General features: G+C 65.7%; 7 protein-coding genes across 7 annotated transcripts; 3 read left to right on the plus strand and 4 right to left on the minus strand.

The window, feature by feature from the left end:
- Positions 1-440: 440 nt before the first annotated feature.
- DOT5 (thioredoxin peroxidase dot5) lies at positions 441-1674 on the plus strand (the record flags this gene model as incomplete). The annotated part of the gene is made up of 7 exons (XM_069355989.1): positions 441-521; positions 635-1015; positions 1157-1276; positions 1312-1376; positions 1416-1442; positions 1490-1570; positions 1629-1674. 7 exons carry the CDS (start codon positions 441-443, stop codon positions 1672-1674), a joined length of 801 nt encoding a protein of 266 aa, XP_069205830.1.
- A 2358-nt stretch (positions 1675-4032) lies between these two features.
- Positions 4033-4866, minus strand: Q8F55_007567 (uncharacterized protein; the record flags this gene model as incomplete). The annotated part of the gene is made up of 1 exon (XM_069355990.1): positions 4033-4866. One exon carries the CDS (start codon positions 4864-4866, stop codon positions 4033-4035), a length of 834 nt encoding a protein of 277 aa, XP_069205831.1.
- A 963-nt stretch (positions 4867-5829) lies between these two features.
- On the minus strand, positions 5830-6933 carry clc1 (Clathrin light chain; the record flags this gene model as incomplete). Its single annotated transcript, XM_069355991.1, has 5 exons — positions 5830-5945; positions 5991-6405; positions 6543-6730; positions 6769-6843; positions 6882-6933. 5 exons carry the CDS (start codon positions 6931-6933, stop codon positions 5830-5832), a joined length of 846 nt encoding a protein of 281 aa, XP_069205832.1.
- Positions 6934-7198: 265 nt separating this feature from the next.
- On the plus strand, positions 7199-8559 carry Q8F55_007569 (uncharacterized protein; the record flags this gene model as incomplete). Its single annotated transcript, XM_069355992.1, has 3 exons — positions 7199-7313; positions 7349-7406; positions 7452-8559. The coding sequence occupies 3 exons, from the start codon at positions 7199-7201 to the stop codon at positions 8557-8559; spliced, it is 1281 nt and encodes a 426-aa protein (XP_069205833.1).
- Positions 8560-8608: 49 nt separating this feature from the next.
- TRP3 (anthranilate synthase / indole-3-glycerol phosphate synthase) lies at positions 8609-10979 on the minus strand (the record flags this gene model as incomplete). The annotated part of the gene is made up of 2 exons (XM_069355993.1): positions 8609-10594; positions 10683-10979. 2 exons carry the CDS (start codon positions 10977-10979, stop codon positions 8609-8611), a joined length of 2283 nt encoding a protein of 760 aa, XP_069205834.1.
- A 348-nt stretch (positions 10980-11327) lies between these two features.
- Q8F55_007571 (uncharacterized protein) lies at positions 11328-12528 on the plus strand (the record flags this gene model as incomplete). Its single annotated transcript, XM_069355994.1, has 3 exons — positions 11328-11351; positions 11397-11779; positions 11814-12528. 3 exons carry the CDS (start codon positions 11328-11330, stop codon positions 12526-12528), a joined length of 1122 nt encoding a protein of 373 aa, XP_069205835.1.
- A 146-nt stretch (positions 12529-12674) lies between these two features.
- Positions 12675-14259, minus strand: tmk2 (mitogen activated protein kinase 2; the record flags this gene model as incomplete). The annotated part of the gene is made up of 7 exons (XM_069355995.1): positions 12675-13002; positions 13048-13197; positions 13240-13409; positions 13447-13502; positions 13539-13941; positions 13979-14057; positions 14159-14259. The coding sequence occupies 7 exons, from the start codon at positions 14257-14259 to the stop codon at positions 12675-12677; spliced, it is 1287 nt and encodes a 428-aa protein (XP_069205836.1).
- Between the last annotated feature and the right edge of the window lie 411 nt (positions 14260-14670).

The following is a 14670-nucleotide window of genomic DNA, read 5'->3' on the forward strand; positions in this document are numbered from 1 at the left end:
CTCCGCAAGGAAGCGCTCGTCCACCTGGTGGCGTGATTGGCGCAGTAAGACAGTCGCCAGTATTTGTGGCGTCGGGCGCGTCGCGCAAAAGTTCCATGGCCCGCAGCAAACACGCAACGTGTGTCAGTCAACCAACACGGCCGATGCATGCATAGGGCTAGACTGCTGCTCGCGGCCAACGTGGTGCCCTGCGAGCCCCGCGCAGAGCCAAGCAAGCAGCACCCAGGCACGCGACATTACACTGTTAGAATGTTTGGCACCGCGGTATACGGATTCAAAATATAGACGACGGACGCGCGCTGGGCCGCCCTGGATATTAGAACCGAGTGAGTGACCCAGCCAGCCTCGAGCCTTGCGGCCCTGCCCTCCCCCCCCGACCCCCCCAACACGGCCGCGCTCACCTTCCCTTCTCTTCCATCCACCCATCCCAGCACAACAACATGCCCAAGGCCGAGTCCGCCCCCGCCACCCGCCGCTCGACGCGTATCTCGTCCAAGGCCGCCGGGCCCGCCGCCGCGCAGGTGAGTGAGCAGGTGCTGGGCGACGATGGCGTCATGGCGCGCGCGTTGTTTATGATGATCCACGCCGCCAGCCACGGCGCGCACTCACCCCCTACTGACTGCTGACACCCCAGCCCGCCAAGGAGGTCAAGGCTGCGGTCAAGAAGGCCCCGGCCAAGAAGGAGGCCGCGGCCAAGGAGCCCAAGGAGGACAAGGAGGACAAGGAGGACAAGGAGGACAAGGAGGACAAGGAGGACAAGGAGGACAAGGAGGACAAGGAGGACAAGGAGGACAAGGAGGACAAGGAGGACAAGGAGGACAAGGAGGACAAGGAGGACAAGGAGGACAAGGAGGACAAGCCTGCCGCGCCCGTCAAGGCCCCCTCGTCCAAGGGCGCGCCGCTCAAGCTCGGCCAGGGCCTCCCCAAGATCACCCTCGAGGACAACACGGGCACCGAGGTCGACGTTAGCACCCTCGCGGCGGAGAAGGGCGTCGTCATCTTCCTGTACCCCAAGGTGAGTCGGCGAGGGGAGTGTTCGACGGGTCTCTGGTGGTGGCCAGAGGTAGCTGAGTCCGCGCGAATGTTTACCTCGCGGCCTTACCCTGCTCGCGACGCCCCCCACCTTCCCTTCTCCCGGTCCCCGCTCACACCCCAGGCCGACACGCCCGGCTGCACCAACCAGGCCTGCGGCTACCGCGACGCCCACGACGAGATCGCCGAGCTCGGCTACGACATCTATGGCCTGAGCAAGGACTCGCCCAACGCGCAGCAGAAGGTGGGTTGAAGAGGCGAGCCGTCTAACCCGCCCAGTGGATCAACAAGAAGGAGCTCAACTACAAGCTCCTGTGTGACCCCGACAGCCAGCTCATCAAGAAGTGAGTGGATGCCGAGGCGAGCGGGTGCTGACGGACCAGGCTCGGCGCGTTCATCCCTCCCAAAAAGTACGTCGCGAGGGTGGTGACTGTTGCCCACCATACTGACTGGACAGCACCAAGCGCTCCCACTTCGTCTTCGAGAAGGGCACGGGCAAGCTCATCGACATTGCCCTGGGTGTCAAGGCCGCCGAGGAGTGAGTGTAGTGTTCGGCTGTCCTCCAAACCCATTTGAGCCGCGCTGACACCACCCAGCCCCAAGAACACGCTCAAGTTCCTCAAGAACCACCACAAGGCGTAAGCGCGTTACTGCGCTGTGCTTGCTCGCTGTCTCGTGTCTGGTTTGGGCTGTCTTTTCATCTCGTGTCTGCCTCTTCGTTTTCGTGTTGATTGAACTGGAATGCATTGGGTTGTTGGTTACGGTGTGTGCGGGGGTCGGTGGGGACAAATTGGGTGACAGAGCTGCAGGTGACGGTGTGGTGTGCGCATTGTTGGTGTGCTGGTGGACGGGGTTTGCAGTCGTCCCTGTCATCACTGTTTGTCTGCGTGTGTCTGCGGCATGGTGCCCCCTTGGCCTGGCGGGGCTGGGCGCGGGGCGAGGAAGGGGCGAGTATTGAGTCACAGGTGATGCGGCTGGCGCACACATCTGCGGCATGCGAGCTGCGAGAAGTGATCATTGCCAGCTTGCCAGCAATCCGGCAACACATCTGTCCGCGTGGGTCCAGCAAGGCGGGCGCGGCGAGCGGGGCGACGAACTGGCGACGAGTGACGACGAGCGTGTGTTGCTAGCATCCTGCTGCCAGCTACAAACGGGGACGATGGGGTTGGGTGCCAGGCCTTGCATCTGTGTGCCCCGTGGATCAACCAACACGACGCTGGCGTCACTCTCGGCCATCAGTGCGTTGCCCGACGAACCATCACAACGGCACACGACTCGTCACACGACGGTACTCGGCATCGACAAGCTGGATACATGGGGCTTTACAACGGTCAGTAGGCGTCAGGCGAAGACATCAGCCAGGTCAGATGGCGCCGGCACGACAGGAGTCGGACGGCGCGCACTGGGGCGTGGGGTGGGGGAATGAAGAGCCATGGTCTGGGGACGGGGAGGTTCACGAAGGCTGCACGAAGGCAACGCGGCGGCGGGCAAAATTTCACTGGAATCTGTACGCTGTCAGCGGATGTCCCAAAGTTCGCAAGAAGAGTGGGAGAGGAGGTTTCAGAAGTAATTAATAAGGTAGCGTGGTTTTTTCAGCAGAGAACCAAGGTTCCTCAAGCCAAATGCACTCGGGTCATCTTTGATGTGGGGGGAGGGGAAGATGGGGGAGAAGAGAGAGAAGTTGTGCTCACCAGATGCATTGTTGTCGAGTACCGGACTACGGCAGTGGGGAGAGAGTAAAGGGGAGGGGGGGAACGTCGATCAGAAAGCCCTCCCGAGCCCACGGCGCGGCCTCGCCCTTCCCACAAGGGGTCGGGCTCGTCCTCACCGCCAGCTTCTTCGATGAGACGTCGCAAGCGACGCTCGGGGTCCTCTGTAAGAGAGCCGGGAGGGGGCTAGATCATCGCCTCGACGTGGAAAATGTGGCTAGTATGAACTAGCGAGAATGAGACGTATACTGTAGAGAGATCCTACTGAGTATAGACACATGAGAAAAACATCAATGGATGCGCGCAGATGTGGTTTATATACACTGCGCCTGGCGGCCGGCGGTGCGAGAGGGCGGCATTACCGAAATTTTGAAACGCCGCTGGGTTGGCGCGCTACAGTGGGATTTGGCGGCAAAGGCAGGGGCGAGTGGCATCAGTCTCGCACCGTTTCATTCGCACCAGGCTGGATGCATGCGGCGGGGCGGGCGGGGGCGGCGGCGGCGATGGCGGCGTGGCTGCATGCGGTGAATGGTGGCGGCGGCTGCATGCAAGCAGGTGCGAGTGCGAGGTGCGAACGAGACAGTGAGGAGCAAGTGGCATATGACGACGCATTCACATTCGGCACACCTTGATCCGGCGCGTGCACCGCGACAGGTCAGCACGCATCCGCCATCATGCACGAGCATCGGCAACCCATACCCCAGAGCGTGGAACGCGCTCGTTCAGCACCGAGCACGAGGCAGCGGAACGCGGCGAGCGCGGGGGTGACTGCCAAAATTTGCCGTGGCGTGGCGTCGCTCGCACCGGCGTCGCTTGCTCGCCCCGCGCGGCGCCAGTGCGAGGTGCGAGGTGGGTGCGGGGGTGCGAGCGAGCGGCGCGATATGCATTCCTCAGAACGCCGATGCACATTCCAGAGGGCGAGGGCGCGACTGATATCACAGCGGCGCGACGATATCACAGAGCGACGCGACTGATATCACAGCGACGTGGGTGATATCACATTGGCGGGGTGACGGCGGGCGTGGCGGCCACAGCCCACTGCGCTCTGCCGATACCAAGCTGCACGGTGCGAGGCGGTGCGAGGCGGGTTATCGGCGGTGCGCAGTGCTACCGAGCGACGACTGCGAGCTTATCACATCTGACTCGCGGCCGGTGAGTACCGCTGCAATACCACGATCGTCGTGCCGAGCCGGCACGGCACGAGCGCGTGACGCTGCCAAGCCCGCCCGTCCCGAGCAATCTTATCTCCAGCAGCGCAGCGCAGCCTCACAACATGCATACCCTTCTAGCCCTAAGCAAACGTCGCCTCCTCGTACTCGTCAAACGTCGGCACCTCCACCGAATAGCGCAGCACCTTTGCCACCTGGATCTTCACGGCGCCGACACTCGCAAACTCGAGCACGTGGCCCGCGACGCTGCGGTCGTCCGAGATGAAGTGGAGGTGGTCGCCGGCGGCGTTAATCTCAGCCGCGTACTTGGGTGTGCGGAAGCCGACCATCGTGCCGGCGATACGCGTGTGGTTGAACTCTGTCTGGCGGGCCACGACGGCGGCAATGGGCTCGAGCGTGTGGTTCTGGCCCCCAGGCGCGCGGATGCGCAGGTCCCACACCCCGTCGAGGCGGTACGACGCGAAGTGGTGCGTCAGGTTGCCGCCGTACCATCCCTCCAGGTGCGTGGTAAAGTCGGAAAAGTTGGCGATGGTGCCGGTCGCGTTGCGCTCCGGCACGAAGCGGGTCACGGCCGCGAACGGCGTCTGCGTGTTCCCCGGAGGCGTGGACACCTTGCCGTCCGCCGTCGCGCGGTACGCCACGCCGTCGAGCACGACCATCTCGCCCGCGATGTGGGGCCACGTCCCGAGGCCGAGGTCGCCGTGCGCGAGGACGCGGGCGATGCGCGTGCCGTTGGAAGCGACGCCCGCGGACAGCGCCGCGATGTGCGAGTACTGCGTAATTTCGTTGGCGGGGAGCTTGTGCGCCGAGTTCTTGCTGCCGTGGGCCGGGGTTGTGGCGTTCTTGCCGGCGTGGGCGGGCGCCGTGCTTTCGTGGCCGGCGCCGTAGCCCCGCGCGATTGGGCCGGCGGCGGCAGTGGACGCGAGCGCAGTGAGGACGAGGAGCGAGAGCTTCATGGTGTGCGTGTGGGGTGCTGTGCCGTCCCTCCGCCCGAGCGACTTAAGTACATTCCGTCTGCTAGCCGTTAGCCTGCAGGAAGCCGAACCGCCGTAATGTCGACGCAGACAGCCGAGCATGCATACGGCGACCGCGGGAATCCCGACCTCCACAGCAGCTTATCGACGGCAGAGGGAGAGCGGTGCAGTCGGTTAGGTGTGGAGGTGGCGCCGAGGGTATGGAGTGGCCGAAGCGAGCGGCGAATGCGCGGCGGCGGTGCTGCTGCGAGTCCGGGGCCCGGGGTGCGGCCGGTGTTCTCTTCGCTGCTGTCTCTTCTGTTCGGCGCCTGGGATCAGGCAGCGCCCGGCGGGCATGGGGACGTCGGGCTGCTGAGCGAGGTGAGTGTGGCTCCAGCTGCGTCATTTTGACTAGGGTGGGCAGGGTGGTGAGGCACCCCGCCTTCCACGCCGCGGCGACGGCGCGGCGACCGTGCCGCTGTGCGTGAGTTAGCCAGTTAGCCGAGTTGAGCAGCCAGGCGCATGCACGATCTCGGCGATCGTCTTGGCGTGCGTGTGCCGGTGTTGCTGCGGGGCTGCTCCCTGTCTGTGGTGATGCCGGCGCCACGCCGAGGCACGTCATGTCAGTCATGTTGGGCGGTCGGCCGAACGTTCCTTCGCATCTGCGTCAGCACGTTCGGCGACTTGGCGTGCAGCATTTCTGGGCGAGTGCGTCTTGCGGGGACCGGTCTTGCTCATCGCACCGCCGTGGGCTCTTACCATCGTTCTGCTGTTGTCCTGCTGTTACAGCCCGCTCTGCCGCGTTACCGGCTCCGCCCAAGTCGCCCGCCCGCTCGCTGCGCTCGCTCGCTGGCTCGCCCCGCCTGTCGCTATCATCGATATCATAAGTCATCTCCCCACAGGGATATACAAGCCCGCGCCATACTCGCCGGGATGTCCTGCCGCCAGTGTCGCTCAAGACTCTATCTAGAAGCCCGCCGCGCCGGGCGCCTTGTCGCCCTCGCGCCTCAGGTTGAGCAGCGTCTCCTTCATGCGCGCCAGGTCCGAGCCTCCTGGGACAGCAGGGCGGATGGTCTTGGACTCTGCCGTGTGTTAGCGCTGCAAACCACCAACGACGCCCGACTCACGAGAGTTCTCCAGACCAATCAGGTCGGTGATGCGCTCCCACGTCGTGCCCTTTGCAATGTCCTCCTTGAGCTTCTCGACAAACTTGGCCTCGTTCTCCTTGTTCTCGCGAATGTTCTTCTCCTTCTCCTTGTTGTAGTCCTCGTAGAACTGGTCAATGGCCTTCTCGGCCTTGTTGGCCATCTCGTCCCGCTTGACCTTGTCGGCCTCGTTGCGCTTCTTGATCTCCTCGGCCTGGCGCTCGCGCCATGCGCGAATCGGCTCCGTGTCCTCCTCGGTCTCGGGGAGCGTGTTGGCAAACTGGGGCGGGGGGAGGATCGACTGGGCCGAGCGGGGCTGGGGCGCGGCCGTGGGAGGGTAGGGCGACGAGCCGTAGGGCTGGGCCGAGAGGGCGTTGAAGACGGGTTTGGGAGCGGCCTGCGGCGTCAGTTAGATGGTGTATAGGCTGCTCCGCGGGCAGGCGGGTTCCCAAGTGGCCGCTGCGTGGGCCGTGCTCGCAACACGCAGCGGACTCGGCTCACAACCTCCTCCCCCCGCCCTCGTGCTGCACTCACCGCACCGACACCGTCCAGATCTCCCGAAAGGTCGGGGAAGCTCGCCTCAAACTTCTCGCGCTCAACGTCCTCGCCGAGGCCGCCGGCGCCCGTCACGCGGACCTCGGTGTGCGTCTCCTCAACGAGCGAGGGGAAGGCGTCGATGCCTGATGGCTTGGGGGGCGAGGGGACCGGGGCGGGGGCGGCGTCTGGGGTAGGTCAGCACTGCACTCGAGCGCGCACCCACCGAGGTCGGGGAAGGCGTCGATGCCGGACGGCGCGGACGGCACCGAGCCGGACGCGAAGAGGTCGGCGTCGTCGCCTGGGGCGTCAGCTTGAGTCGAGGACGAGAAAGCTCACCGAGGATGGCCTTCTCGCGGGCGAGGAAGTCGGCGGTGGGGTCGTCTGACATGGTGCTGGTGCTGTAGAGAGTCTAGTCTAGAATGTCAAGAATGTCACGTCGACAGCAGCATCATGGTCGACGACATCGTCGCAGCGCAATGACAACGACGCAGTGCCAGTGACGCGGCGGTGGCATCGGTCTCTCAGGGTCGCCACGTGGAAATGATTCCGAGAGCCCGGCATGTGGCAAACCACGCGCGGCGCGCGGTGGAGGTGGGACATGACGGCGGCGCTGATTGTTGTTGACATTGTGCCATTTCCTCGTCACCACCGCCATGGCCAACAGCAGAGCAAAGGGCAGGGCCGACGCGCCGCAAAAGGCCCAAGGGCCGGGGTACCAGCCCGAGCTGTGGCAGAACACCATCGACGCGGCGGTACAGAACGGGCTTGGTGGGTTGGGCGGTCGAGGGTAGGCTAACCTTCAGTCGACATCGCCCTCCTGACAATAAGCACGCTCCTCGACGCGCACTACCTGCCTTCTCCGTGGGTGCCTCTACGTCCTTAAGCACCCACTAACACCCGCCACAGCCACAATGCCCAGCTCCTGCTCTACCTCGCCTCGCAGGCCACGACCTCGGCCACCGCGCCGTCGCCCCTCGCAATCCTGCAGCACCTGCAGAGCCTGCACGCACCGCCTGACGTGGCCGGGCTGATCCCGCACATCGTGCCGAAGCGCGAGCGCATTAAGCGGGGGCACGACTCGCTGCCGCCCTGGTTCCTCTGGGTGCACAAGGACGCCGAGAGCCCAGTCAAGGGGCGGACACGGCTCGCGCTCAGCCCGCTCGAGCGCGACGTCGAGCGCGCGGTGCGCGGGTGCGTCGACGAGGGCGTGTGGGACATGCTGTGGGCGGACGCGCCGGAATCCGACGACGACGAGGAGGAAGAAGAGGAGGAGGAGGGGGATACCCGCCGCCGCGGGCTCAAGCCCGGGGCGTGGGACGTGCTCGGCTTCCTCACTTCGCTGTGGACCGCGCCGGCCGCGTATACAGACGGCAAGCCGACCCTCTTCCTGCAGCAGTTGAAGAAGCCGTACGCGGACCGGATGGCCGACGACGCGAGCGCGCCGCTCGCAATCGTGCGGCTCGCGTTCCTGCGCAAGACGGCCCAGCCTCTGCCGGAGACAATACAGCGGCGGGAGATCGCGGCCCGCCTCGTCGGCTTGCTCTTCGACGCGGCGGCGGCACCGGCGGCCTTCCTCCCGTCTGCGCTGCGCTCTGGCCTGCTTCAGCTCGTGCGCCACGCCCCGGCGCAGCAGCTGCGCCTCTTCCTCTCCGCCGTTGGCGGGGCGCACTGGGCCGCGCTGGCCCACGTGCTCACCCACGCCGTTGAGGACGCGGCCGGCGTGCGTACCGACCCCGGGAGGGAGCGCTTGCGCCGCATGGGCCCGGGCGAGCTCGGCGCCCCGAGCGTAGGCTACGCGCTCGACGTGATCGCCCTCTCCGCGGCCAGGCCCGAGGCCCGCGAGCGCGCCGCCGTGCTCAGGGCTGCGTTGCTGATGCTCCTTGTCAAGCACACTCCCCACTCGGCGGCCTGGGCCCGGGCCGGCGACGAAAAGTACGCCACGGCCGCGGCGGACGGCGACGCGGCCCTTGCTGCTGTCCTCAGCCTGGCGGCGCGCAAGGCGACGGCAGCGTAGCCTGGCTCCCACTGTACACCCCCTGTATGTATGCATGTCACTACCAGATCTACTGCCCCTTGACGGCCTTGACAAACGCCTTGAGCAGCGCCGCGTCCTTGAACCCGTCGGCGCCCTCGACGCCCGAGGCCACGTCGACGGCCAGGACTGACCCGACGGTGTCGATCGCGGTGGCGACGTTGTCGGGCTTCAATCCGCCCGCGAGGAGGATGGGAAGCGGCGAGGCCGGCGCGCCGACCTCGCCGGCGTCGACGATGCGCTTCGCCACGGACCAGTCAAAGGTGACGCCCTCGCCGCCGCCTGCGCCGCCGCCCGCGGCCGGCGCGTCGAGGAGCACAAACTCGTTGAGACCCGGGCGAGACGCCTGGCCGCCGCGCACCGAGCCGTCGGGCTCGACGCGGAACGCCTTGATGACGGGCACGGGGAGCTGGCGGGCAAACGTCTGGGGCTCGTCGCCGTGCAGCTGGACGACGTCGAGGCCAATGTCGTCGACGAGGTTGGCCACGTCCTCGAGCGGCTGGTTGCGCACCACGCCGACGAGGAGCGGCAGGCGCCGGCTGCGCAGCCGCTTGGCGTGGAACCCGAACCAGAGCGGTGTGGGGTCGGCTGCGGGCGCCGGGCGCTCGGCCTTACTCCTCGCGGCGCGGACGACGTCGGCGATGGCGCGGGCCGTGGCGACCTCGACGTGGCGTTTTGTTCCGGGGACGAGGATGACGCCGAGGAGGTCGGCGCCGGCGTCGATGGCGGCCTGGGCGTCCTGTGGTGTGCGGATGCCGCAGATCTTGACGAGGGGCCTGCGGGCGGGTGCGGGTGCCGGCTTCTCGAGCCCGATGAGCTCGCGCAGGAAGGCGCCGGCGTCAGGCGCACGCATGAGCGACTCGCCGACGAGCACCGCCTTGACGCCCTCAGCGACGTACTTCTCAACGTCGGCAGCCGAGGCGATGCCACTAAGCGCGATGAGGATGACGTCGCGGCCCTTGACCGCGTCGTTGACCCTGCTCGTCGTGCTCATGTCGACGTTGAAGTCGTGCAGGTTGCGGTTGTTGACACCGATGACCTTTGATCCGACCTCGAGGGCGACCTCAAGCTCGGCCGGGTTGTTGACCTCGACCAAGGGCTCCATGCCGAGGCTGACCGAGTAGTCGTACAGCTCCTTGAGCTTGGCGGGGGACAGCATGGCCACGATGAGCAGGACAGTGTCGGCGCCGTTCAACCGCGCCTCGTCGATCTGGTACGGGGCGAGGATAAAGTCCTTACGGAGGATGGCGGGGCGGTTCGGCATCGAGTCGACCGCCTGGCGCACGGCGAGCATGTCGCCGAGGGTGCCCTTGAACCAGGTTGGCTCGGTGAGCACCGAGATGACGCTCGCGCCGGCCGCGGCATACCGCAGTGCCTGCTCGGGCGCCGAGGTCTCAGGTGCAATGTCGCCCTTGGACGGCGAGGCGCGCTTGACTTCGGCAAGCACAGCCGTGTGCGGGGTCGACTTCAAGCGGTCGACAAACGAGATGAGCGGGGGAGCGGCGTGCAGCTTGATCGACTTTGCGACGTTGGCCGGCGTCGTCGCGAGCGTGGCCTTGGCGTCCTCGACGTCGGACAGGCGCTGGGCCTTGATCTTATTGAGGATGGACGGGACCGAGGGCTGTCCTGCCGACTTTGCCGCCGTACCGTTGGACGTGGCGGGCTCGCTGCCCTCTGCGGCGGCCTCGACGCCGCACCACGCGTTCTCGCCGCCCCAGTTGCCGCCCTTGAGCTTGAGGAAGTTGGCAAACAGCCCCTGCCCGCCCTCGGACATGCACGACTCGGGGTGGTACTGGACCGCCTCGACCGTGTGGGTGCGGTGGCGCACGCCCATGATGACGCCAGACTCCTCAGTCGTCGAGGTGACGGCGAGGATGGGCGGGAGCGTGAGCAGCTTGGCCGCGAGCGAGTGGTAGCGCGTCGACGCGAGCAGTGGTGGCAGGTCGTGGAAGATGCCGCGGGCGTCGTGCTTGACGAGCGACGTCTTGCCGTGCTTGATTTCTCCAGCGTACGCGATCTGCGGGGGGTCAGCGACAGCTTCCCGAAAGGGGGTCACGGCCAGCGCTTAGCACCGAGCGCCATTGTCTGGCCCCGCTGCTACTCACCTCTCCGCCCAGAACGTCAACGATACACTCCAGCCCCATGCATACGCCGAGGACGGGCACCTTGCCCGTCGCCCAGGTGATCACGTCGCGCGAGATGCCCGAGTCGGTGCGGGGGTGGCCCGGTCCGGGCGAGATGACAACGCGGTCGATCTCGCCCTTGGCATACATTGCCTCGATCTCGGGCAGCGTGATCTTGTCGTTGCGCACGACGAGCGGGTTGCCGCCCAGCGTCGCGAGGTCGGCGTACACGTTCCACGTGAACGAGTCGTAGTTGTCGATCAGGAGCGTGTGTGGCATTGTGGTGGTGGGGTGGGGGTTTAGAAGAGGGAGAGGGGGAGGGGAGGCGACTGCAGTCCTTGGTCGTCGTCGTTCTTGTTCTGGCTCGCAAGTGACGGCGCTGTCGAGCTCGACGATGGAGTTGTTGCGGTTGCAGACTCGACTGCCTCGCGACTTTGTTCGACTCGACGGGCGGCTGAACAACTCGGACGGAGATCGGCGGCAGCCGGCGATAAGACGGGAGCAATGTCGCGTGGCAGGCGCGTGGGTCGTCGATCTCGAAGCGCCGTTCGACCAGAGTTCGAGCTCCAGCCCACATCTCGTTCCCAATCTCCACCACCTCGACCTCGTCCAGCTCACCACCACGCAATGGAGAAGTTCTCAAAGTGGAGGGTGAGTCAGCTTCCTCGTGGTACAGTCGCCCAGCTGACCCCCCAGGACCCCTCCACAGGCATCCAGCCCTTCCTCCCGCTCCAGTCGCCGCCGTCCAGCCCGCTCTCGCTCGCGCTCTACCCGCTCGCCCTGGCGTTCGGCCTGCTCCGCCTCCTCCTCCTCGGCCTGCTGTACCTCATCCACCTGGTGCTGGTCGACACGCTCCTCGGCCCGCTCGGCGCCGTCGGCCGGCCGCTCGCCTCGCTCCTCACCGCGCTGACGGCGCGCCTCGCCCTCGGCCTGCTGGGGTACTACTGGATCCCGTCCGAGACTGTTTCGGCCAAGCGCGCGCGCGGTGGCGTCGCGCAGTCCGCTGGCGCGCCGAGCAGGGGCGACCTCATCATCGCCAACTGGACGAGCTACGTCGACGTCCTGTTCTACGCCTTCCGGTGAGCTTGATCGTGCCCACACAGCTGACAGCAGGCACAACCCCACCTTCCTCCTGCCGGTGTTCGCCGCCCCCGCGTCCTCGGGCGAGACGTTCGGCCGCTCGACGGGCACGGGCTCGGCGTCGATCCTCCTCCCGTCCTCGAGCTCCCGGTGCGAGGGCTACGTCGCCGTCTCAGCGCTGGCCCTGCTGAGCCGGACTGGCGCGCTGCCGCCGACGCTGGGGGAGGTCGACGCTGCCAAGGTGTTCAAGACTCTCGCGGACGCGCGCCGCGCCGCGCCTGGCCCGGTGCTCCTCTTCCCCGAGGCGACGACGTCCAACGGCCGCGCGGTGCTCCGCTTCGGCGAGGGCGTGCTCGCCGAGGAGGTCGGCAAGGACGGCATCGTGTGGATCAAGTTCACGCGCCACGCTGCCCCGACCACGCTGCTGCCCGGCGCGACGTGCCCCATCCCCGCGGTGGCGGCGCACGTCGCGTCCTTCGCCGCCACGCTCCCCCTCCCCCGCTCCATGGCAGTGCGCACCCTCCACCCCTCGGCCGCGCCCTCCAGCCCGTCCTTCCTCCCCTCCGAGGTCCTCGCGTCCCAGCCTGGCGGGCTCGCGGCCGCAAAGGACGACAAGGCCGTGTGGCGCGAGGCATGCGGTATCGTGCTCGCTGAGACTGGCCGCGTCCGCCGCGTTCCCGGCATGGGCTGGGTCGAGAAGACGAGCTTCCTCGAGTACTACGCGAAGAGCAAGTCCCGCCGGAGGTAGATAGATACTAGACACAGCATGCACCACAGGCAATAGAAAAACAAGTAGCATCGCGACCTGGTACCATAATTTGAGACAAACGTCCGCCCAGCGTTCCGAGAGTCTGGCGCTCTACTGTGGTGCACTGCACCCGACCATCTCATCCTTTATCGCTGGTAAGGAGGCACCTGGTCCAGACCACGCTCGAGCGCAGAGCTGGGGTGCTCCTCGTGGTCGGCTCCGTGGTTTGGAGCGTCGTGGAAGGCCGGGCCAACACCGGCACCAGGCTGGCTCACAGCCGCCGGCGCGGGAGGGAGATCGTGAGGTTGGCCAGCAGGCGCGGGTGCCACGTTCTGACGCACCAGCTGGCGGAATGAGCGCACCTCGTCGATGATGAGGTCGCGCATGCCGGCCGTCGTATCCTCCTTCTCAAAGCTGAAGTCGAAAGGAGCCTCGCAGAGAGGCTCATCGATGGGGTCGTGCCACACGGCGAGGCTGGGAGTCAGTTATGAGTCCACTTTCAGGACCTCGGCAGCTCACTATGGGTGCTCGAGGGCCTCCTGGCATCCGATGCGCTTGGCGGGGTCGAAGCACAGGAGCTTCTCGAGGAGGTCGAGCGCCTGGGGCGTCGCCCGGGGATACAGCGTCTGGAAACGCACACGGGGCTTGATAGGGAGAGAACGGATGTAGCTGCGGTTGTTAGAGGGTGAATAGCGTGCTAGAGACACCCACTCCTGTGCCCTGGGGCTGCCGACTCTGCGCAGAGTGTCTTCGGTAGGCGTGCCAAGGAGGTTGAGGATGCGGTTGAGCTGGTCAACGTAGTCTTCGCCCTTGAAGATGGGCTTGCCTCCGAGGAGCTCGGCGAGGATGCAGCCTGCCGACCACATGTCGATGCTCGCGGTCTGGGTGGGTCAGAACAAAAAGTCGTCAGCAACCCACGTAGTTGGCGAAGCTGAGCATGATCTCGGGAGCACGGTACCAGCGAGTCGCGACGTCTGTCATCAGCACCTATCTTGAGCGCGCCCACTCACACTCGGTCATGAAGCCCGCCTGGCCCTGCTCGGTCTGGACGGCGCCAGGCTGGAATCCACGTGCGAGGCCAAAGTCGCAGATCTTGAGCTCGCAGTCGGCATTGACAAGCAGGTTTCCGGGCTTGAGGTCGCGGTGGAGAACGTTGGCCGAGTGGATGTACTTGAGGCCACAGAAGGTCTGGTACATGAAGCTTTGGAAGTGTGCGTCGGACAGGGGCTGGCCAGAGCGGATGATGGCGTGCAGGTCGGCCTCCATGAGCTCCTCGTACAGGTAGACCTCGTTGAACGTGTTGGATCCGGGCGGGTCAAACACAATGTCCATGTCGTAGAGGCAGGTGATGTTCTTGTGGCCGCGGAAGTGGTGGAGGAGGCGGAGCTCACGCAGGCATCGCTTGGTGAGGATCTGGAGGGTTAGCCTCGTGGTCGCCATGTTAACCCACCTTCTTCGTGAAGACGTTGGTGACCTTCTTGACGGCGCACGTCTCGCCAGTCTGGGCATGGCGAGCAGACGAGACACAGCTGTTGGAGGAACGTGGGCGAGCGGTAGCGCGGGCATGGAATGTCGCGAGGAAGGCATATCAGCCAGTGTGCAAGTCAAAAGGCATCTCTTGCCTACTCACCCGTAAGCGCCCTGTCCGAGCTCCTTTACGAGCGACCAAGGCTGCTGAAGGACATAGACATTGTTGGGCATCTGGAATGCCTGGCGCGCTGTTGTGTCCATGGTGGGATGTGGTGTCTGTGTATCGAGTACAGTCGAAGTGCAAGAGAGAGAAGGAAGGTGGAACGCAAGAGGTCGTTGCGGTCAATCCGTGGCGCTTTGGCCTATTGTCCACTGTCAATGTGGAGGAATGTGTGAGTGATGGAGATGGGCGTAGTTGGGGCGAGGCGAGGCGACCGGTGATGGCGGGGAACGAGGACGGTAGTGCGAATCGGATAACCGGCCTAGACGACGACGTGTAGTATTGCTTGGCGGTGCGGCGCGGTGGGGCGGCGGGGCTCTGGCTGGGATGGGCTGGCTGGCTGACGCGTTGGTTGCACAGGAATCGGCGGTTGATGAGTGATGGGGGGCAGTGCAAACGGGGATCGCGGCGCGACGGCGACGGCGACCAGCAGGCGACAGTGACGAGGTGTT

Source organism: Vanrija albida, assembly GCF_041260175.1.
Source record: "Vanrija albida strain AlHP1 chromosome Unknown contig_6, whole genome shotgun sequence".
NCBI lineage: Eukaryota > Fungi > Basidiomycota > Tremellomycetes > Trichosporonales > Trichosporonaceae > Vanrija > Vanrija albida.